The sequence below is a fragment of the Erpetoichthys calabaricus genome, chromosome 1, assembly GCF_900747795.2.
Source record: "Erpetoichthys calabaricus chromosome 1, fErpCal1.3, whole genome shotgun sequence".
Classification (NCBI taxonomy): domain Eukaryota; kingdom Metazoa; phylum Chordata; class Cladistia; order Polypteriformes; family Polypteridae; genus Erpetoichthys; species Erpetoichthys calabaricus.
Genome location: NC_041394.2, coordinates 35,546,948 through 35,571,415, shown reverse-complemented (window position 1 = coordinate 35,571,415; position 24,468 = coordinate 35,546,948). Strand labels below are relative to the sequence as shown.

At 40.2% G+C, this 24,468-nt stretch overlaps 1 protein-coding gene across 1 annotated transcript; it reads right to left on the bottom strand.

Moving 5' to 3' along the window:
- Positions 1 to 3,189: 3,189 nt before the first annotated feature.
- On the bottom strand, positions 3,190 to 23,228 carry pax8 (paired box 8). The gene is given in 11 exon segments (XM_028820520.2): positions 3,190 to 5,747; positions 11,265 to 11,351; positions 12,529 to 12,630; positions 12,830 to 13,057; positions 13,288 to 13,408; positions 15,809 to 15,987; positions 19,534 to 19,561; positions 19,563 to 19,660; positions 19,746 to 19,822; positions 20,009 to 20,206; positions 22,669 to 23,228. Coding segments are annotated over 11 exon segments (1,383 nt in total). The 5' UTR covers positions 22,860 to 23,228; the 3' UTR covers positions 3,190 to 5,673.
- Between the last annotated feature and the right edge of the window lie 1,240 nt (positions 23,229 to 24,468).

The following is a 24,468-nucleotide window of genomic DNA, read 5'->3' as shown; positions in this document are numbered from 1 at the left end:
AAAATAAAGGTGCCAGAGTGGAGCAATGCCACAGGGCAGGGGTCTCCAACTCCAGTCCTGGAGAGCTACTGTGGCTGCAGGTTTTCATTCTAACCCTTTTTCTTAATTAATGACCAGATTTTGCTGCTAATTAACTCTTTGTCTTTTAATTTTAATTGATGCACAACTAAAGACTCAGGCCCCTCAATTATTTCTTTTTTCCTTAATTAGCAACCAAACAATATTACGACACAAAATGAACCAACACATAAACAACAACCTGCATCCATCACACAATAACTGAAAATAAAGAAAGGTGAAGGCCTCACTAATGTTGATCTGCTCAGGTCCACAAAACATTCTGCCAGCGCTCTTAGAAAAGAAAATCAACAGTTTTGGAAATGTCTGCCATGGCAGAATGAGTACCATGGAATTAAATAACGGGTTTAATTAACAACGAGAAATGGCTTTAAGTTAAGAAACTGAATGATGGTTGGAGTTTGAGGCCCCAACTTAGTTGGTCATCTGTTGGCTCACTTTTATGTTTAGGTGCCATTTAAGGAAAAAAGAATCAATTCAGCGGTCCGAGTCTCAAGAAAAGTCAATTAAAATAAAGGGAAATAGTTAATTAGCAGCAAAAGCTGGTCACTAATTAAGAAAAGAGTTAGAATGAAAACCTGCAGCCACTGGGGCCCTCCAAGACTGGAGTTGGAGATCCCTGCCATAGAAGAATCATTTTTGATTCCCAAAAGAACCTTTATTTATATACAGTAAATACTTGTGAAATACCAATTAAGTTGTGATTTTACAAGGACTCTTGCTGTATACATTATTATTATTATACAATAATACAGACAAAGTCCAAGTGTTCCTCTCGCATTCATTCTAAGCTCCCTTTGGTGTGCTCATTTCTAGTTACTGATCCCTTGCAACACTAACCCTACAGGCTATTCAGCAAGTCACTGGCTGCTCACAGGTAAACTAATATCTTGGACCTAACTTCTCCAGTTGAAATAACATTTTAAACATCACTCGTTTGTCATTATGTGTGCACATTATTCCTCACATCTTGTTCTTTCATCATTGGCCCTCAGCCACTTTATACTGCATGTCACGACAGAATGGAAGGCTATTAATGACCAACCACCCTTTCCTCATTCCTTACTGTTGTCACTTGTCCTTTTATTATATAAGGTTGCATAGTCAGACACACTCCACTTGTCAATCTCTCTGTCTAAGATAATGCAGATCAAATAGTAAGGTAAAAGAAAGTGGTGAAATGTGTTGTCGGTCAGTTCCTGCTCATATCTGTCTACTGATTTAAAAACAAATTAAATCCTAACATGCCCTATGGATCTGAACAGCTTCAAGGACTGAAGTCTACACCAACTGTACTACAAAGTCCATGTAGGTCCCAGCTTCAGGTACTACTGTGGACACAGGGAGTGTTGGAAATATCTTACAATTCTGTGGCTCTCTTAACTGGCTTTAAATTGGCCCCGCATGTGTGTGTGTGACATTTAATGGACTGGGGTTCCACTCAGGGCTGCTTCCAAAGTCATCCTTGATGGTGCTGGGGTAGGTTACAGCACTATGATAACAGATGGATAGATATAAATAAGGTGTGCCTCCCACCCGTTGTGTGTACACGACGACAATATTGATCAAGTTTGTAAATTGACTGGATTGTCTTATAACAGTGTAGGCCAAGCTAAATTAACATTTAGAAGTATCTCAGAATGCATTTACAAAATCTTAAAATGAATTACAGATATGTGGAAATAGGTCAATTTCAAAATATTCTAAATGCATTTTAAGGTATCTCAAGTACAATTCAAGATACCTTGACATACTAGATTGTTCATTTTCAGATAACTCAAATGCATTTCAAGATATCTCAAATACAATTCAGGATATTTTGATATAAGTTTCTGTGCATTCTGAGATATCTCAAATAAATACTGAGAACACTGCAGGTATTTTGAAATATCTCAAATGCAATTCAAGATATCCCAAAATGACATCCTGTAATATTGTCTGTGCTTTTATGGGGATTTCCATGATTATTCTAAGATATCTTAAAAAACTTTACAGATATCTCAAAATAAGCAGAACATCATTCTGAGACATCTTCAAGTGCATTGCAAATATCTGAAAATAGACTGGAAGCTATTTTAAGATATCTGGAAGTGTATTTGAGATACAGTATCTTAGAATGTATTTCAGATATCTTCATATTGACTCATATTGTAGTTATCTAAAATACATTTTCAGATATCTGAAGTTCATTTCATAATATCTCAAAATGGGGTCTCTGTTCTCTTTCTGATATCTTAACTTGTATCGCAAATACATTTTAAGGTATCTCTAAAAATACATTAACTTATTTCAATGCTTCTGAATATCATTTTCAGATACAATAAAATTCAAGATAGCTCAAATAAGTTTCCAGATATCTTAATGTACAATAGCAACCTTTCCATTTTCAGATATCACAAATGTATTGCAAGATATCTTTAAATGGGAAGTCCTCTTAAAAACAGGAAATTAATTACACAGGATGTAATTTTAAAAAACCCTGAGCTTAATTTCAGATATCTTAAATTGCAGGTAAAGATACCTCATAATGTAATTGAGATTTCATAAAATTCAAGGTTATTTTGAGATATCTGACATCCATCCATCCATTTTCCAACCCGCTGAATCCGAACACAGGGTCACGGGGGTCTGCTGGAGCCAATCCCAGCCAACACAGGGCACAAGGCAGGGAACCAATCCTGGGCAGGGTGCCAACCCACCACAGGAAACACACAAACACACCCACACACCAAGCACACACTAGGGCCAATTTAGAATCGCCAATCCACCTAATCTGCATGTCTTTGGACTGTGGGAGGAAACCGGAGCGCCCGGAGGAAACCCACGCAGACACGGGGAGAACATGCAAACTCCACGCAGGGCGGACCCGGGAAGCGAACCCGGGTCCCCAGATCTCCCAACTGCGAGGCAGCAGCGCTACCCACTGCGCCACCGTGCCGCCCCATATCTGACATTTTTTTATATATTTTGTAATAAATTTGATATATCTCCACATATATTAGAGGTATCTTAAAATATAAAGTAACATGTTTTGAGATATTTGGAAATAAGCTTAAGATATTTTAAAAGGTGTCCTGCATTTTAAGAGATCTGATTTTGAGATATCACTAAATGTTAATTTGTCTTGCCATATTCCACAGCCTGTGGCTTACTTAACATCTAAATAACTTTGCCCATCATAGACGATGTCAGATTGGTGAGCTAAGTGTTTACTGTTCCTGAAAGATGGAAGGACATTTCAGTCCACCTGACAGAGAGAATCAATAAAATAATCTTAAATTTATATGAAAAACATAAATTAGTAATAATAAATAAAGTCTTAAGTGTTTTCAGTTTATCAGATGAACAGTTCATTCAGTTTGGTCGCATATGTACATGCCATTGTCAAACCAGCTTAATTTAATTTTAATTCACAGGTGGCTACAGTCTATTACAAGAACATTGTCATAAATTCAGGAACCAGCTCTGGACAGATCACCACTCCACTACTGGGCCCACTTACTGTACATACACACCCCCCCCACATACACACACACACAAGGCCAAATAAGTTAACAAACACACTTCTTTAGGGTCCCCCTGAGCAAATCCCAGATATAAATAGAAAGAGTATACAAAGCAGGACACAGTATTTGGACCCAGAGTTCTTAGTTAGAAGCACAAATTACTTTATCTCAGGCTGGTCCCCTATATAGCCTTACATAAGGTATTCAACTTTCAGTTCAAGAACCTCTAGGGAGAAACCAACTGATATGTTCTCCAGTCCTGGGACTGGAGTGGTGGTCTGTGACCCAAAGCCCATCATGTATGAGCGGTTTGGTAGGTGTGCCCAGTGACCAGCTTAATTCATTTTGTATAATATGCCTTAAGAAGGACAGTATTCAACTAGTCATTCATTCTAATCTCTGAACGTTTCTGTTCTGCAAATTAAGTCAGCTCTATTGTGTGGATAGAACTGCAATGTTCATATAATGCTTCAACCAGGATTCGAAAATAAATCACTTTTAATGTAAAAAGCTATGAAAGGGGCTATATTTCTTACAATATCTTGCTGATGTTGGTGTGCCAGGTAAATATGCATTGGAGGTCAAAATGGAGCAGCACTGAGGTGAGCTCAAGTTTGAGAGGCTGATGTGAGCCAGGGCTAAATGTGCCCAGCAGGTCAGATGGATTAAGTGTCTCTCTACGTCTCTGCTGCTCTTTTGAAACATTGGTTGGGTTTATTCATTTAATATCAGGCATATTGGGGACTCCTGCCAATCAATGGATCATGCAAATTCCATACTACATACTTTATGTTGTACCTGAAGGTACCCAGTCTTTTCAGCCTAATGATCTGGTCAAGAGAATATTCCACTAAAACTATTATTGAGTCCAGGGTGAGATAGGATCATCCTTGTTAGCCTTCAGCTAGCTACTCTTTGAATGTAAGCCACGTCTATCAGCTCGACAAACCCAGTCTGAGTAAACAACAGCCAGATAGCTAGCTGAAGGTGTGCCACCCCATCCATATTAGAAAGACTGAGAAGGAAAGCCATCAATCTAGGACTGGAAAACACTACACATACTGAAGAACATGGGAGTCTGATAAAAGAGAACTTATATATGCAACCATCAGAAGAGATGCACTTCTGTATTTGATGCAAAGAAAGGCTTCACTGGGACCCACCCTTATGCTAACAGACCCTTATAGATTAACCCTCCCAGGTTCATTTTTAACTGTTCAATGGGGACAGGGATGGTCATTCCATCATTCTCAAAGCTGGTTAGGCAGTGATGTTTGGGCTGTGGTATTCCTTGGCAGTACAGTGTCATTTTCACAAGGGTGGCCTTTTGCAGTTTCCATAACACCCACCACCATACTTTGTCCTGTACCTTTTAAAAAAGAACCTTTCAAGGTATCAGCATTATATATTTCTTCTTGAATAATTGAAATTTTGACCATTTTGCCTCCAAATTCATTATCCTGGATTACTTGCTGGCCAACATTTAATACTTGAAGAGTTGGGGTTTGGGGATCTAAGGGTCTGAGGTGTGACCTTCAGCTCCAGCATTTTTTCACCACTCATGTTACACTGTCCAATTCCACAAAATGTGGAGCAACAGCACACTCAGAAGTAGACCGACTGCCTTCCATTCACTGAGATATTCAGACTGGCATTCCAAGGAAACCAATTAGGTTGAACTTTGATATGAACTGTTATAAACAGACCAGGCAACAACAGGAAGAGGACTTCATGTGAAGGCCTTGCTCATGAGGAGTCTTGTCCATTTTGCTCCATGGCTCAGTTCACAATTTTATTACATCTTCTCCATAGTTCTTCTAGAAGTTCCAGTTCCAGCTGGTGTCAGCCTACATAATTAGTTTGTTTTTGTTCTTCTGCCCTGCCCTGCCTGCCAGAGGCCTTTTGGTGCTTTTATTTTCGTCTGTCACCAGGATGAGAGCTTAGGTGAAAGCTCCTTCTGTGTCGTCATGAACATTGTCCTCAACAGAAGGAGGCCCAGGAAAGCAGCTCAGATCTTGTTATTTGTATGTTTCTTATGTTTTCATGGTCATCTAGAATAGCTCTCGATGCCCTACCAGATAGGCGGGCACTAGAGATGGTCATAGGCAGTGGCAGTGGAAGGAGGGGCAGACCGGGTGGCTGGGCTGTAGTAGTAGGGTGATCCTGAAAACAGAGACAGCAATGTTATTTGAAAGTACAGAAAAGATGACATTTCATACCATGTTAGATTCTCCACTGTATTTTACAATGTTGCCACTGTAAGAATAAACAAAAAGAAGGAAGTCACTCCATTGCAGTCAAGTCAAGTCAATTTGGGTAGCATGCACTGGTAAAGTGTGTTGCTGCACCCACTACATGATGAAACAACTTGGGATCCTGGTTTGAAACCCCCCAGGCAGACACGTGGTCCAGTCCCACCCTCCGGAAATGATCCTCTATCTGCCACAGCCAGGTGTTACGTGGGTGACCCCTTGGCCTGGTCCAGCCACTCGGGTCCCCAACAATGAGGATCTTATGAATCAGATCACCCTCAGGAAAACACGCCACATGGCTGTAGTGCTGTAACTGACGTTCCCTCACAATGCAGGTAATGTGCCTCATTCGGGACTCCATGAGCAACCGCTCATTCAAAACAAAGTCAAACCAATGGTACCCAAGGATTTTCCAGAGAGACAAAGTACCAAAGGTGTCCAGTCTTTGTCTCTGGTCACTGGATAGCGTCCATGTCTCTCAATCATATAGCAAGACAGGAAGCACAAGGACTCTAAAGACTTGGACCTTCATCCTTTTGCATAGATATCGGGAGCACCACACACCCCTTTCCAGCAACCTCATGACCTCCCATGCTCTCCCAATCCATCGACTGACTTCATAGGCAGTCACCAGAGACATGAATGTCACTGCCAAGGTAAGTAAACCTCTCGACACGGTTAACACTCTTTCCGCAAACAGGCACACTGCTGATGGCTGTGTCCAAGAGGTCATTAAAGGCCTGGATCTTGGTTTTAATCCAAGCCCAGACATTCAGACTCCTCGCTCAGTCTCTCGAGCGCCCTGATCAGAGCCTCCATTGACTCCACAAAGATCACAGCATCGTTAACAAATTCAAGATCCGTGAATCTTTCTTCACCAACAGATGCTCCACAGCTGCTGGACCCCACAACCCTGCCCAACACCCAGTCCATACAAGCATTGAACAGAGTAGGAACAAGAACACACCCCCGACGAATCCCAGGATCAACTGGGAAAAACGCAGAGGTCCATTGCAGTGATTACATTTTAACTGACTTTACTGAACCGATTCTTTCAAACTACCTGTTTAACTTAATCAAACAGCCTGATTGTTTTGGACCCGCCGTTGGGACTAAACAATGATACAAAATGTCTAAAAACTGAGTAAAATCATTGCTATAATTAAAGTAACATATTTTGCTGTTAAAATGCCATATTACATATCCAGATATCACGTTGCAAAGTTTTACCCATATTGTCTTTCTTGAATGTCCTGATTCAAATGATGTGTACAACTTGATTATCCAGTAAATGGGGGGGGGGGGTTCACCTTCCAAATAACACCACAATCCACTTTCTATATGTCAGAATTTTTTTTTTGAATCTTGCAACTATTAATTTAGGTACACAGTATAATTTCTGTACCAACTGTATATACTCTGACAGTACGGTCTGCCATTCAAAATGATAGAATGCCATTGGTCTTCAATAATAGATGTGTATGCTATGGACACCTACTTGAAAACAGTAAAAGCGGAAAAAATACTTTTGTATTGCTTCATATATAACTTGTAAAAATTTCATAGCAATTTTTTATTTGGACATTCCTGACACATTCACTGACACTTTTATAGTGTTTGGTAGCTTATTCCAACATGTATGGAAATAAGAATAATGTTCAAAGTGCATTTTTTGGTGAAAATAGTATTCTGCTGCAATATATTTGTATTTATTTCTCTATGTGTAAAAATTATGAAAGACTAATGTCTGCCTTTTATTTTGAGGGGTAGAACATGAATATTGAGTGAAGCATGATGACGTTATAGCCGGTTAAATCAAAGTAGCAGAAAATGGACAAAAATGAAGCTGATTTTAAAGGGTTAAATTCATTTGATTCATTTTTAGGATTAGAGACTGTCGCATATGTATAGTCTGGGGGTGGTCCTGTTCTAATTGCATCACAAATATATTATTTAATAGTTCAAATGTTATTTTGTGATAAAAACAGCATGTGTATGTGTTTATATGTGAATAAAACGAGCTATATATTTAACATGATAATAATTCATATAACTTTGTCCTGTTTCAGTAGACAACACATTTAACTTACATAACTAAAATGAGATGTCACTTTACAGAATCGCAAATGAACAAGAATTGTGTGACTTGTTCATGTGTAATAATTCATTTCAAACTCAAATGAAACAGTGAATGAGAGACTCATGTGAACACTGACTTGTTTTCTTATGATGATTCTCAAATGATCAAAAACTGTGAAACTTGTTCTCAGGTAATGATTCAGTCTGAACTCAAAGAATCAGTAAATGGTACATGCCCGGTGCAATCAATGAACCATAAAAAAGTGGGTGCTGAAAATAAATAATTGTTAGAAAGTAGAGTAATATTTTTTATAAGGTTTACTTTGTGTGACTAATTTGTAGGATGTGCATAAAGGTATTAGTTTTATTATTGTTAATGTATTCCATTTTAAACAATTCCAGAAATGAATTGCAAAATAAAACAATAATTTTTAATATATTGAAGAATGAATCATCAGTGAAAGAATTCTTATTTGCCAATATTGATATAGTTTGAACTCAAAAGAATCACAAGTGAAGCGAGTCGAGACTCATGATGACGTCATGCAGGACACGCATACCATTTAACACTCTCAATGAGTTCCACTGAATCAATTTATTCATGCTTGTGAAATGTTTCATACGATTCACCAAAAAGAATTGAATGACCCAAAAAGAGTCATTCAAAAAGAACAAATTGTTCACGAGTTGCCTATCACTATTCCCTAATGAATAGCCCTACTGAAGAACAGCTCTCCAGACAGATCAGCTTTAGGCTGCAGACTGTAAAAGTATTAGGGACTCTGGTGTGAAGAAAGTAGCCAAGTGACTCACTCTACAATGGTTTGACTCACTCTACAATGGTTTGACTCACTCTACAATGGTTCCAGCCAACTACGTAGGGCATTGGAAGTTGGAATACTAGAAAGACAAAAACGTCCATAAGGCCAGGCATCACCGTATGGACTTTAGAGCTGGGGTGTAATTGTGTCTGGCATCAAAAGGTGAGGCTTTTTGGGTTAGTACCAGCCTGTTGGTCTGAGCTTGACTGATCAGGTGACTCTTTAGAAGGAAGCCAGTACAGTGTGCTTAGACTTGGGTGGAAGGAAAAAACTCACTATTGTAAGGAAAGGTGACAAGATGGGTGAGAAAGAGTGAGGTTACAGTTTAAGAGATCCTACTGATGTGTAATGTGATAGCCTCCCCATTACAATAAAACTGAAGAGGCCTGCTTGATGAGCTGATGTGGGAAATTTCCATTAGTGAAATTGGATACATATCCATTTCTGGCTGGGAGTCTCTGGATTCACAGCCAGCCACTAACATGTGAGGACAAGACGAGAGGAAGAGAGGGGTGAAACTCTGAGCCATTCCTTTATGGTGACACAGTTGCTCGAGACTTTACTGACTTACTTCTAATAAACGGTTCTCACTGTAGGGATGCAAGAAAATTTGAAGGTGTAAGACACCACGGGTTGACATTAATCATGAAAGGTAATGCAAAAATGTTTTTACAACTTCAATCAAATCCTTGGTAGCTGTCGAACAATTGATTTATCCCATGTGCCACCCTGAGAACTCCATTTGGTCTCTTTACTGAAATCAGTCCACAACATTACCCACCCAAAATACACTGAAACTGTAGAAATCTGCAGTTAGGGAAAGGAGAAGCTGGCCACATGGTGTTGAAATTGCTAAGATTTATTCATTCAGTCTGGAAATATGCTTATGTCATTCTTGGGATCCTGTCATGGTGGCATTGGCGATAAGATAGTAAGCGGCCTACAGGGGATTTCCCTCTTAAAATAGTAATAATAATGAATTTCATTTATATAGCACATTTCTAACCTATTCAAAGTGCTTTACATGGTAGGAACCACTTCAAGTTCCACCAATGTGTGGAATCTTCCTGGATGATGTAAAGGCAGCCATTTATGTGCTAGTAGGCCTACCACACATTAACTATTAGGTGGTGAAGACGTGAGAGAGATAGTAGCCACTAAGAGGCAAGGGATGATTAAGAGGGCAGGCTGTATTGGACAGTTTAGCTTGGACATCGGGCATCAGAATTTACTATTCCAGTTCCAGTAGCAACTCAAGTTTTTCCTCAATAATTTCCCATCCAAGTACTGGTCCAAACAGGCTTAAATTCAGGTGGATTACCTGTTCTGAAGTGCAGGTGGTATGGCTGCTGGCTTATCTGCTGCTTATCTCAAACACCAAGTACTTTGGCATGTCCAGTTATTTACATGGTTAATATCTGCCCACACTTGAACTCTACACTCCACCCTTTAAAAATCAATCATTCCCATCAGGTTGAAAAAAACTCTGGCATGACCAATCTATGCCAGATGGCCACACATTCACACTTAAACATCACAGGTTAATTTAGAGTCAACAATCAACCTAACCTGCTCATCTTTGGGTGGTAGGGGGCAACTGAAGTGCATGAAAAAGAAATGGAAGTATGGAGAGAACATGCTGACTCCACAGAGACAGTTAACAAGAAGATATATGACCACAGATCTCTGCAAAGGTGAGGCAGCAGTTCTGGTCATTGCACCACCAGTTTGCCTCTAAATAAGTACCATAACAGAAAAATTTCCAAACCCACTCCCAGAGAATTCCAGAGCATAGATTAGAAGCATTCGGCAAGACAAACATACTTGACTAATTACTAGTGAGCCCGGTATTCTCTACTTAGACCTTCTCTAAATACTCTCCAGGACCTTGAGAGGTTTTTGGTTTATGGAGTCTATCTCATACTGTATATTCAGGATTTGTTTCTTTTTTAACAAAGGTATTTTATTTTTTCTGGTCTACATTTTACATTTTTGCAGGGCCAGATTGTTTGGGTTTAACTTTTATTATTAACTTTTCATGTTTGTGTTTAGATTACTTTTATTATTGTTCTCTACTTTAACCATTTTGCAATAATAAATACATCACAAAAGAGAAACATCAGGCACAATTCAGGAATCAACCCTCCACAGGATGCCAGTCCATCGCAGGAACTTTTTACACATAGACCCACCCAGGGCCAATCACTAACTAACCTAACTAAGATGAACAGAGGGTGGCACGCAGGTAACAAACAAGGAAATTAATTTTATCTCATGCCTTTCATGATAACATCTCAAAGGTCTTCACACATATAGTAAAATTGTTTCCAGACTCCTCCAACTGAGGCAAGTGAGGTCATCCACTAAGGTAGTGGTTCTTAGACAGCAGGCCACACTGCTTGCCTCAGATTATCCACTAAGACATCATCTTACCAGGTATCTCTTGAGTAAAATAAATCCATGCCACCCCACCCCATAGATGCCCAACATTACAAATTGAAATCAATAGATAATAAAAAGCTGCTGACCGAGAATACTGGTGTTGGTGAAGCGCCAGGCATCGCTGTATGAGGTGTAGGGCGAGTGTGAGTAAGCACTTGCTGAATAATCGCTACCTGTGAAGAGAAGAAAATGTCAGGTCAGGATTGCATTGTTGTTGAAGCCTCCAAAGGCAACCATGCCATGAAAAACAGCCAATCCAGGCAACTAGAGGCCCTCCAGGACAAAAGAGAAGATGACGTGGCTGGCAAGGCTTGGCAGTAAATGATTGCCAACAGGAGCTGAGATGGCAGGGAGGGCACAGAGCTGCATGTTGTTGACTGTTTTCTGCCCAGAGCCTGCTGGGAGTTGACTCATAATTCACCCGCAGCTTAGTTTTGTAAACCATTAATTTGCAGGCTTGCTGAGTCACTTGGGGTCAAATCTAGCAGAGCAGCAGTGCGGAACATCTCAGTGCTGGCACTCTCCACGCTCACCTCCAGCTCGCCCAGCTCTCTCCTTTCCTTTTTCTGCTGCATTTCAATATTTAATAGGCGCTTGCTATTTCCCTGCTGAATTCTGGCCCTCCCACTTTTCACCCTGCATGACCAAAAATAAAACTCACGACGATCCCATTTCACACTTCAGGTAGCGCAAAATGCCACATTAGAAGATGCTACCCACCCTCAGCCCCTCACTTTTTTATCCACTTACCCCCAGGAGAGCTCTGTTTCTATAGGAGCTCACTGCCTGTACCCTTGGTGACAAGGACTGGGCCCACAATACAGTAACCACAAACACCATCATGGCCATTTTTCCATAGAAACACTGTTGTCAACACACTTGACAGCAGCCATTGGCTAAGGAATGAGACCCCCTACTAGCCTCACCACTCCGGCTTCAACAGCCAGGATTGTGGCCCTGTGGTGTTTCCATGGTAATGTGTTGTCAACAAACTTTGATGCAGGAAGTTGCCAAGTAAAATGACCCTCGATCTATGTCTTCCTCACCTCTGCCACCAAACCCCCTCCTCTGTAAACATGTTTCTTCTTGCCATCATCAAGTCACTCAGGCTGAGGAAAGCTTTTCCCATCACAGGGTTAAATCATTAACCTAAAATCCATTTCTTTCTTTCCATCCTATTAACTAAACCAAGTGTGAGGAGAAGCACAGTACCTGTGGGCCTCCCTAAATGCTATAGACACCGCGTTTTGGCTGTGTGTACCACCATCACCTTCACCCCAGTGTATCTAACCTGTACTACCTGGCACCCATTTTAGCTGAGCCAATCCTAGCATGCTATTAAGTGCTTACCTGCCACCATACCAGCAATTGCTGAGGAACTGTAGCCCGTCTGCCCACTGGTGGGAATGTGTGGGGGATAGCCTGGAAGAGTGGAACCCACCATATCCCGACCTGTGAGAAGATAAAGAAGCAAATATGAGGAGACCAGTCTTTTCCTGCTCAGTCACAGAGCTAGAAATCAGGGCAGAATTTCACAGACTGGTGACTTTTGGCACTCTGTTTTGAGGGACATCATGATTTGTGATTGAAATGATCTGGTTGAGCAAGTTCGGGGGTAGTGGCACTGTGCGACTGCCAAGGTCCTCCTTACCTGAAATGACGGGCTGGCTGCTGAACTGTCCATATGCTTGGGCATGCTGGGAAAATGCGCTGAAGTGCGGCATATGAGAGCCGCTACTGACGGAGATGGCAGCCTGGATTGGCTGCAGCTCTAGAAGGGCAGGGTTTGGCATGTAGGTGGGGGAGCAGGAACCGGGGTGAGTCAGATCCGGAAAAGACTCTTGCTTGACACACAGAGGAAGAGAATGGAAGTCGGTGGCTGTGAGAGGTGGGGAAATGGAGTGAAGTCAGATGAGATGAAGAAAGAATGAGGAGAAGACGAGTGAAAGATTCCACCCCACTTGCTGCACCTTAGCTTCACGGAGTGTTGAAGCCAAGCGTGCTCGCCTGCAGCCTCTACAAGAATCAAAATGTACCAGTTCCATTGATTCAAAGTGCTGATGGCCTATACCAGATGATGAAAAATCAGTGATCTGTCAAAATACTTACCAGAAACTACAGAGTATCCCTGGTGTCCAGAGAGATTGCGGCCAATAGCGGTGCTTGACGAGGACAGGGCATTCTTGCACTCATCCACACTGCTGTTCAACAGGGACAATGGGTAAAGAGCCTTGGATTGAAAGACAGACACAGAGAGAGGGTGTGAACAATAGCAGCAACATCAGAATGTCTAGGGAAGCATTAGGGATTGTTGCAGTCGTGGTCTGTCAAGGAGACTGTAGAACAATGATATGAAGGACAATTGACAACAAGAAAAATTATCCCTGTGAGTTCTGAGGGGTCATATAGTAATATAAAGAGACCATTCAGACCATCAAGATCCTTTGGTCAGCATATAGCGAAATTGTCCTAATATCTCACCCAGAATTTTAAAGTAAATTCCCAAGGTTATCACTTCAGTCAAGTCTCAATTTCCATTATGAGGACACTTTCTCTTCACCATAATTAGGTGTCTTTGAGTGTGAGATTTATTTTTTAATTGTAAGAATTCTCTGGAATTAACTTTGAGAAATGTAAAGGTTTGGAGTGGCTCCACAGAGTCTTTTCTGTTCAGACATAAAGTGATTTAATTCCCTTAGCCTGTCAGAATAGGACAGATAATTTACTGTATAAGCTTTCCTCTGGTTGTCTTAAAAATATAACTTGTCTTTGGTGACTAAAGCCATACCCAGTACTCCAGTTGCCATCTCACTAGGTATTCTGACCCTGATATTTTTCTCTTTTAATTGCTTCTGCACATTGCCAAGAAGGTGAAGTGTCCACACAATATGAAGGGCTGTCTTAAGATTATGTGAGGAGCTGTTAAGAACCATCCTGCTCCAAATCCTCAGGGTCTATCTTAAGCATTAAACCGTGGTGGACGCATCTGGGAGCTTTCTAAACATTGGCTTTATAGTGTTTTTTCACAATTTTTGGTATTTTAAAGGTGGGCTTTGAAAAGGCTGGTACGTTATTCTAAAATACCTATCATATTCCATCAGAACCAATATTAGGATGCTCTTCTTGAAAGGTCTGTATGACAGACTTTGACATTCTGAGCAAAGGCACTCCATCATATTACTACAAACCTTAACCATATCTGTCTTGAATATTCTGTGTATGGACCTTCACTGTCCTTCACTTCACCTTCAAGCTTCTTTCTGTGGACCTTGACTGTTTTTGATATCATGCATGAATTCTCATGTACTCCTTAGATGAGGTAAATAAATTATGTCGATGAACTTGAACACTCTGAGGGCAGACCTTGATAGTCCTTCATATCACCATGGACCATCACTGACTGGACCTCAACAGTTGTTCATAACACTCTTGAACATTCTGCTCAAAGGATTTAACAGTCCTTTGAGTCAGTGTTGAGCTTTTTGATGTGGACTTTGGTTGTTCCTCATATCACATATAAACACTACAAATGCCTGTACCCTAAAATTGGTTTTGAAAAATAGAGGGATAGTTATATATGGAAAAGTAAAACTTCAATATACTGAGGTCTGGCCTTGACAATTCTTCATATCATTACGGAACATCACAAGGAGGATTTTAATAATATTTCATAACACTGCTGAATATTCCGATGATGAAACTTGACAGTTCTGATCACCATTGAAATTTTAGCTGCCATCAATGTGGAGCCTCCTGCTGTGGACCTTGACTGTTCTTTATATTGTGTAAAAATTCCAATGTGCTGGTTATATACAGTACATCCTGAATTCAACTAAACAAATGGATAAACAAATGCAAATGACAGACAAAACTCATCATTTTTGAGTTCATCATTCCTGTCCTGAACATTGTGGGCACAGATATTGACAGTATTTCACATTGCTGTTGAGTTTCCTTCTGTGAATCTTGATTGCTTTGTATTTCATACACCAATTCTAGAGTACTGGTCACATACGGTAAAGAAGTTGAACTTGAATGCTCTGAGGACATTCCTTGTTAGTGTAAATATCATCTTGAAGTATTTCATATGGGCTCTGACAGGTCTCTATGTCACTCATAAACAATTTCAAAGACAGATCTTCAGAGTCTATTATGTCACTGTTGAGTATCTCTGAGTGACCTTGACAGTTACGCTTGTCCTACTTGAATATATTGAAGACAGACCATGGCAGACCTGAGCTTCAAATCATATATACCTTTTAATGTATTAGTAACATAAGGTAAATGAAACTTAAAGTTGAACATTGTGAGGACAGACTTTGATAGACCTTCATATCATCAAATAACTTGCCATTCCTAAGGTTGTACTGTGTTCTCGTGGCAATTATTAAGACAGACCTTTACTGTGGCTCATATCTGTATTGAGTATCTCAGGGTTGCATTGACAGTTTTCCAAGTCTGTCAAGTCTGTGAGGATAGGATATGAAAGTCTTCAGATTACCATTGACCTTATTTCTATGGCCTCTAGCACACCTTCCCTTCATTTTACATGGCTCTAGTAGATTGACAAAGTCTGACCTTTAGCACATATAATTGATTTCCAATGTGTATTCAGTTTATGTTGTCATACCTGCTCAGTTTTGCTGTGGTTGGGTGATGTGAAAGCATCAGGTGGATAATGGTGCCTATCAAAGCCGCATTCCAACCCTTCCAGGTGCTGAGCCGGGAAGTGATCAGGTCGTAGTTGCTTCCGTGGTCCACCCCCACTGCTCTGAGAGTCCACGCTAAGGCGGCAACTCTCTTGGTCACCTGCATCGTACAAAAGTTGGATAAGTTAGGGTTAAAGTTAGGCTTAGAGTTAGGGTTAGCCAACTAATATATTTCAATATTTCACCTATATGCTGCATACTAATAAAAAGACAAAGGAAGGGACGATGAATGAAAAACCTGAAATCCTAGTGTTTAATTTGTATGTTCATTCATAACAGAACTAAAAAAAAAAAGTTTTACTTTCCAGCATATGAAACTGAAAGATGGATATCCTGAAGCAAAGAGATCTTGTGTGGAGTACAGTTACAGGAAGTACAGTTAAGAATCGGGTTGAGAGATCTAAAGACTTGGATGAGGTAATGCAGGGACAGACAATGGCAATAATGAGAGGCTCAGAAGAGGTTGGTTTATCTCTTGTGAGATGTCACAACACAAACAGAAATGTTTGTTCCCATGCTTTTTGAAAAATAAAATTATATTTATACAATATATATGATAAGGAGTTCAAAAGAAAGAATGACACTCTCCTGACCAATACACATCCCACCACATCATCTGGACAAACAAAGGTTATGATGTCAAACTCAATACACAGCCATAAAGCTAAAAGATACACTATTGCAGATGTGGGTCATGAAAGGACAAACGAAATGTCTTGCAAAAGCCGCAAGAAAATGACAGGACATGATGGGCAAACAAAGCAACAGCATAAAGAGAACTGAGAAAGTCTACCAAGGTGGAGATATCTGCACTACAAATGGAGGATTCAAACTAAACAAACATACACACAAGTGGACAGCGCCACCATGACACAAGTAATGGTATAACAAGTGAGCAGTACAGAGAAGGACAAATAGACCAGAAAAGCAATACTGTGGCTGACATCTTAGAAACAACTCAGATGTCAAAAAGACAACAGAAAGAGAGGGATACGCAAATCAGCAATATACACAAAAGAAGACAGCTTAGCTATGACGCAGAGTGTAGACTGATGTTCAAAAATAGCAAATGTATACATTTAAAATTAAATGTACAGCACAACGAAGTGTGCATAAAGTGAATTTTTTATAAATCTACTGTACTTCTTTGGGAATGATGATAGGACTGGGATCATTTAAGTAATAACTACTGTTTTAAGATTTCATGGTTGCAGTCTAGTATTAAACATATACTGTATAATGTACAGCATTTGTCAAGATTTCCTTTTGTTTATTATATGTTCATTATTTATACAAAGTAGATAACATGGATTTATAACAAGTATATAACATTGAACAGCCTGTGCCAATAGTATCCATTTATTCTCATTAATTATTGACACATGCATACTGTTCATAATTCAGTTGTTAAATTTTTCCGTCTCATTAAAGTTGGACAGACATTTTAAGTCACTCACAAGGAACTATTGGGTATGGATAACTTATGCAATACCAACACACCGGTCCCTACCAATTCATCCATTTTCCAACCCACTGAATCCGAACACAGGGTCACGGGGGTCTGCTGGAGCCAATCCCAGCCAACACAGGGCACAAGGCAGGAACCAATCCTGGGCAAGGTGCCAACCCACCGCAGGACACACACAAACACACCCACACACCAAGCACACACTAGGGCCAATTTAGAATCGCCAATCCACCTAACCTGCATGTCTTTGGACTGTGGGAGGAAACCCACGCAGACACGGGGAGAACATGCAAACTCCATGCAGGGAGGACCCGGGAAGCGAACCCGAGTCTCCTAACTGCGAGGCAGCAGCGCTACCACTGCGCCACCGTGCCGCCCTCCCTACTAATTCACTTATTGAAAATTGTTTTTTCTTATGTAAGCAGAAAGTGAGTTGGGACAAACAAAGCAGAACCATAATAGATTATTGTAAGAAGCAGAGAATACCTACAAGATTTCATATTTGGAAAGATCTTACTTTGGTAAAAAAAAAATCAAGAAGAGGAAAGATGCAAATATTAAGGGATTCATGAGAGATTCAGAGGAGAACAGAACCACGGGGTGATCCTGAGGCCCAGTGCTACAAGGATCTATTGGACTCTGGAAATATGCTGAGATCTACAGGCTCAATCAGAAATAGATGTAGTGGATTAATCCAATGACAAATTACTTGACTTCTGGTTGGAGGGTTTGTCAGATTAAGGCCATGTCACACATTAAGACAATATACAGTTGTAGCCTTCATTTAAATAATCTTAGCGAGTCAATCAGAGGCAGTCAGCAGTGTGCTCCAGTAAAAGCCAGTCATGTGATATGACGTACTCAGAGACTCACTCCAACTAGTCCGTCATTCACTCCTACAAAGGAACCAGGAATGAAGAACGCAGGTGCTTTGGACCTGGAAACAGAAGAGAGGCTCATCTGTCTGAAGCCACATGTTGTACGTACCACGATACAACAGAAAAAAGGGCGTCATACCTGTTAACCCTTTATACAGCACCGGCTCCATCAGGCAGCACATCATTAGCTAGCACAAGAACAGGCCAGCACAATTCTGTTGGAAGGTCTGCATGCTGTTGTTAATGTGCTATGTCCAGCTATTATTAGTCAAGTAAACTGACATGGTCCAGCAATAAGATCCGCTACTGCAGTGAGTAAGTCTGACATACCGAATGACTAGAAGTCATGCAATGTGACATCGGCTTTAGAGAACTTCGACTTTCCAGCACAACTTCACATTTCTAAAGTATTGAAATAACGCTCCTTTTTCTAACAGCTAATAAATGTTCTGCCTGTTGGTGCCGATGCCCATGTGAAGGCCTTCCAGGTACAGCATTTTCAGCTGCAATTTTTTTTATTTTCTAACCCCAATCCAACCCCTAACACTAACCCTTTTCTTTTATTCTATTCTATTGTGGTACATAAAACAGTTGAGTCTTTTATTTGTTTGTCAGGATGAAAACACCCGTGTTCCTCATTCCTCAGAGTAGCATTAAATGGATTGTTCTTCCTTAATTCACAGCTCTTACATGCAAACAAGTCTAAGGCAAAATCAAATCTGTTTGATTGTATTGGAGTGAGTCGTGGACTAGTTGGAGTGAGTCGCTGGGTGCGTCACATTACATGGTTAAACTTCACAGAAGCGCATTTTAGCTAAGATTATGTAAAAGAAGTCGATGATTGAAAATTGCTAGAAAAGGCATCTAATGTGGCATGGCCTTTAGTAAGGCAATGCGTTTAGACCTAAGGTGTCAGACAAGGGATGATGGGAATTAAAGGTGGACTTGGCTGAACACAGACATAATGATAATAAACTAGAGAGATAATGACATAAAGCTATGCAAATAAAGCATGAGCAATGATTGATGTACAAGAGGTCGTCTTCACTTAGCCACAGATAATGGAGTAACTGCTGATGGGTAAAGTGATGAATGACATCCCAAAGACAGGTAGGCAAAGCTGTCAGTGACAATGAACCTAGTAATGGACAATGCCAGTAGACCCTAAAACATATGGAGATCTACAGGGTTCAACAGAATAAACAACAGGCATATGAAATAAACAGGCTGAGAACATCTAGTAATGGACAACTGTAGTGAAGCAAGAAGGAGGCCACCAGCTACAAAGAAACGCACTCACTGTCATCATGCTTTCTCTTGCCTTCGCTACCCCCCCTGCGCAATACCCAGCAGTCCGTTGATGGAATAAGTTGAACCCAGTGAGTCAGATTGGGGTGATTCAGGGGGCGTCACTGCAGAGCTTGGGACTGGTAGGGACAGATCAAAAAGGAGAGTGGTGTCATTGTCATGGCGAGAAAAGCAGTCAACAAAGCTCTAGTAAGCTTTACTTACTCAGCGTGTGCCCAGGGCTCAGGCCCTTGCTGTCCATTGGAAGGTTGAATGGCTGTTGAACCTTTGTCCGGATAATCCTGCAAAGGGAAGAAAGGTCAATGCACTTGTGGAGATGCATCGCCTTCTACTTGTCTGCTGCATGCTTTGTGACATCCTCCACTTTTTCCCTCCTAACGTTCTCTTTGTGCCCACCCTGGCCGTATCATGTGCTTCTGCACTCCAATCAACTCTGTCCTACAGTTCACCATGGCCCTTGGTGTTACCTATTAATGGAGCTGACGCTTGGCACCGTGTCATTGTCACACACCCCCTCAGACAGTAGCCGGTCTCGGATCTCCCAGGCAAACATGGTAGGATTCTGACGCTTATATTCTGCTATCTTGTCCACAACTTTTGGTGTGGCCACTTTTGGTTTGGAGCCCCCAATCACACCAGGCTTGATGCTTCCTGTTTCATAGTACCTGGGGAGAGTGAAAGAATAGTACTTTTAAACGGATTTAGAATTAACAAACTTGCATTAAGGGGTTCAGTCAGAGCAAATTACCAGCCAGTGCAAGATGCTATATTTCATGGAAACAGGTCTCTCTCCACATGTCTTTTGTATTGTGTCCATCTTGCTTGTCCTTTTTGAAGTCATTTTCTGTCATCTGTATCTGTCCCTCATCATTTTAAGCATCCAGCTTCCCTCTCTTTAAATGTAATATAACAGAATATTCTCAAACCTAATTCAGGGTCATGGGAGGCCAGCTTCTATCCTGGTAGCATCAGGCACAAGGCAGGAACACACCCTTGAAGAGGTGTCAGTCCAGCACAGAGCAGAGCACACTCACACAGGACCAGTTAATGTCACCAACTAACCCAAAAATAAATGCCATTTGGATGTGGGAAGGCAAGTTGGAGACAAAGAAAAAAATGGACACATGCAGAACACGCCAGCTCCACACAGGTAATGACTGGACTGGAATTTGAACCCACACACTGTTCATTTACTTTTATGCCCATCACTCTTTCATTTGTACATCAATTGCCTTTTTTTGGTTATTTGATTATTCTTGTCTCTCTCTGTTCTCCCTTCAAATGTCCTTTCATTCATTTTCCACATTGTCTCTTTTCTTTTTCATGTCTCTTTTTTATGTATCAGCCTTCATTTTCCCCATTTGTCTCCCTTGTTCTAGTCTTTTACCTCTTTAAATGTTCACTTCTCCACTTGTTCAATATTTGTTTGTTTACCTTATTTAGTGTCCATCTCACTTGTGCCCCTCTTTGTCTTTTTCTCATTGTTTTCATGTCTAGCTCCTTTACTTTATTTGTCTGTCAGTCGCTTCTCCCTTTGAATGCCCTTCTCTTTTCTTTTTGCCCACCCTTCTCTTTTAACACATTTATTCATTTTATCTTTTCTGCATCCTACCCCATTATTCTTTAAACTTAAATATCCTTTAATTGTAACTATGAGTTGTCAGACTCCTCTCTCTCTCTCTCTCTTTCTGTCTGTCAGTCTGTACGTCTGTCTTTCCTTCTCACTCTTGCTCCTTCTCTCATTCATATTTTGTCTGTCTGTCATTCTCTCATTGCTTTTCTGTCTATTTCTCAGTATGTCTGTTTCTTCTAGCATTCTGTCTGCCTTTTCTTTCATTCCCTAATTCTTTCTGTCTGCCTCACTGATTACATGTGTCTATCTCTATCATTTTCTGTATCTTTCTTTTTCTCTTTCCCATTCTGTCTATCTGTCATTCTCTCTTTTTCTCTTTCCGTATCTCATTTTGTCTGTCTGTCCCACTCATTATATTTATCTGTTTCTCTCTCTCACTTTCTCCATCTTTTGTCTGTCTATCTCTTCCTCTGTGTCTCTTTCATATTCTGTCTATCTGGCTGTCATACTCTCATTGCCTTTCTATCAGTCTCTTGCTCTGTTTGTCTCAGCCCTTAGTCTGTCTCTTTTCACATTCTGTCTGTCTTCTTGTATCTTTCTCTTACCTGTCTATCTGGCTTCCTGTCTACCTGCCTCATGTTTTTTTATCCCGTCTGTATCTTTTATTATACTTATCTGTCTCTCATTTTCTTTCTCCTTCCTTTTCTCTATTTCTCTGTCACATTCTGTCCATCGCTTTGAGTAGAGAGAAAAGCGCTATATAAATGCAAAGAATTATTATTATTATATCTGGCTCACATTTTCTTTCTGTACACCTTTCTCACTTTTATTAATCCCTCCCTCTCATCCTCTCTCTGCCTGACTGTTTGTTTCTCTCTACTTCTGTGTCTGTCTATTTACCTTTCTTTGTGTCTCTCCTCTCTCTATCTCTCTCTCTATCCATCCATCTCTATCTCACATTCTGTCTGTCTAGCAGTCATTCTATCATCTTCCTTCTGTCTGTTTCTCATTCTGGCTTCCTGATTCACTCATCATAGACATCTGTCTCTGTTTATTTTCCTTTTTCTCTTCCTTTCACATTCTGTCTGTCTGGCTATTATTCTCTCATTCTCTTTCTGCCCAATTCTCCTTCTGTCTGTCTAGCTGTCATTCTTTCATTTTCCTTCTGTCCATTTCTCATTCTCTGTGTCTATTTCACTCATTATAGGCATCTATCTCTATTTCTTTTTTCTCTTTGTTTCACATTCTGCCTTTCTGTCTAGCATTCCCTCATCCTCTTTCTGCCCATGTCTCATTCTGTCTGTCTGTTGTCGCTCTATCGCTGTCTATTTCTCTCATTTTATTCATCTGTTTTATTCATCCTTACCTGTCTGTAAATTACCTTGTTTGCCTGTCTTTCTCTGCCATTCTGTGTCTGTCTGTCTACCTTTATATTTGTTTCTTCTCTCTCACTGTCTGCCCGTCTGTCTCTCTGTCTCTCTCTCCACAATGTCTTTACCTCCCACCCTCAAAACTGAGCTCCTGTGTCTCTTTACTCCCTTGCACTTCACTTACCTTCCTAATATCTTGCTCACACAGCCATGGCTGACTCGCAGCTGTCGTGAAATATCACAGGGACGAACTCCCTGGTGAGCCATGTCAACGATTCGCTGGCGGATCATTTCAGGAAGTGGCCGTCCATTCACAAACATTCCGCCTAGTTGGTTAAGGCCCCCATGACCTGGGGGAGAGAGGGGTGAGAACATTAATTCAGACCTCGTAAGAGAAATAAGAGAGCATACCAGAAGCCAAAAGCTGAATTGACAATTAGAAAATCCTTAGTGAAAACAATACTACTGCATGTCAGGTGAGCAGCTCAGTTCTTTTCATCCCCTCTAATGTATTTTGAAAGTTCATGAAAACTGTAAGTATCATGGTTAACATGGAAATTTGTTTGGATGAAACAGAAACCCCAAAAATCAGATGCAGAAAGCAAAGTCACAACATCCACATCCAATGAAATGGACAGTTAATCAAATAAAAATGACAGCTTGTGAGGGGCGGCCTGGCAATTATTGTGGCTGCCTTCACCAACCACTCACTCAGTCAATCAACTGGGATTCTTGTGGGCTTTGTAAAGAGAGTTTTGATTTTGATATCTATGTGAGATGTGCTGTATAAAATAAAGATTGATTGATTGATTGATTGATTGATTGATTGATTGATTGATTGATTGATTATACAACCACTGAGCTAAACTACATCAAACAGTCCATCAATTTGCTTAGGAAAGTGCCTTTAAAAGGGGCTCACTTTGAACACCTCAAAGCAAAATAAAGATTAATTGATTGATACCTGAACCACCTTATTCATCTTTAGCATCCAGTCAATGATCAACTGAATCTGCTTTCATGGATTTGTAAAGTGACTTTAAATGATACTTTCCTATACTAAAAAAAAAAGTAATTAAGTTATTCTATCCTTACTAAATATGTTTTCAATTAAATCTGCACTTGCATTGTACTGTAATTGGGGATGGTATTCTCTTATAAAATAAATATTGATTGAGTTCTGATCAATTATCTATCAACTGAATCAATCGATTTATTTGGGATTATTGCTTTAACTGCCTTGTGATGATGCTACCTATATATGTGCATATGTATGGAAGCCTGAAAAGAATAAAATTAGTATTAAAATTACACAGATGGACGGCTGTGTAGGTGGAAGGATTCATGTTGGATTGGTTGATACAAAACACACTATGGACAACTTCATTACTCTAACAGTGTAATATTCCGTCAATCAGAGCTGCATGTGTGTTTGTTTTGTTGCATATCTGTAATGGTGCTCTATGTTAAAGACACTACATAAACGTAATATTGATTGATCAATAGGTTGACATTACATGTACAGTTACATTTAGCATAACTAGTCAGTCAAACTGTTATTTATGTGCACTTAGAGGACCTTTGTGAGAGTGATTACTCAAAGTTACATACATACTGTACATAGTCATAAATAGATGGTAACAGAATATGTAATAGATAGATGATAAGACTCTTACAAATCATACTTTTTTAATTGCACTGTACTGTATGTTGTGAGGTTCCTTTTAGAACCATGGCTTGACACAGAAACATTTCATTCTGAAAAGAGTTCTTTGCATATAAAATTGGTCGCTTGGGATTTGAGAATGTTGATAATATGTGGACAAAATCAATTTTTTATGTTTAGTAGGATGCTTAGCAGGATACTTATAGATCAAGAAAACCTGAAGTTAGTGGCAGGAGTCCTGAACCCACTGTTATTTCACAGATATATTCATATTAATTTATAGGGCCTGTTATGGATCTATAATAATATAGGATTTTT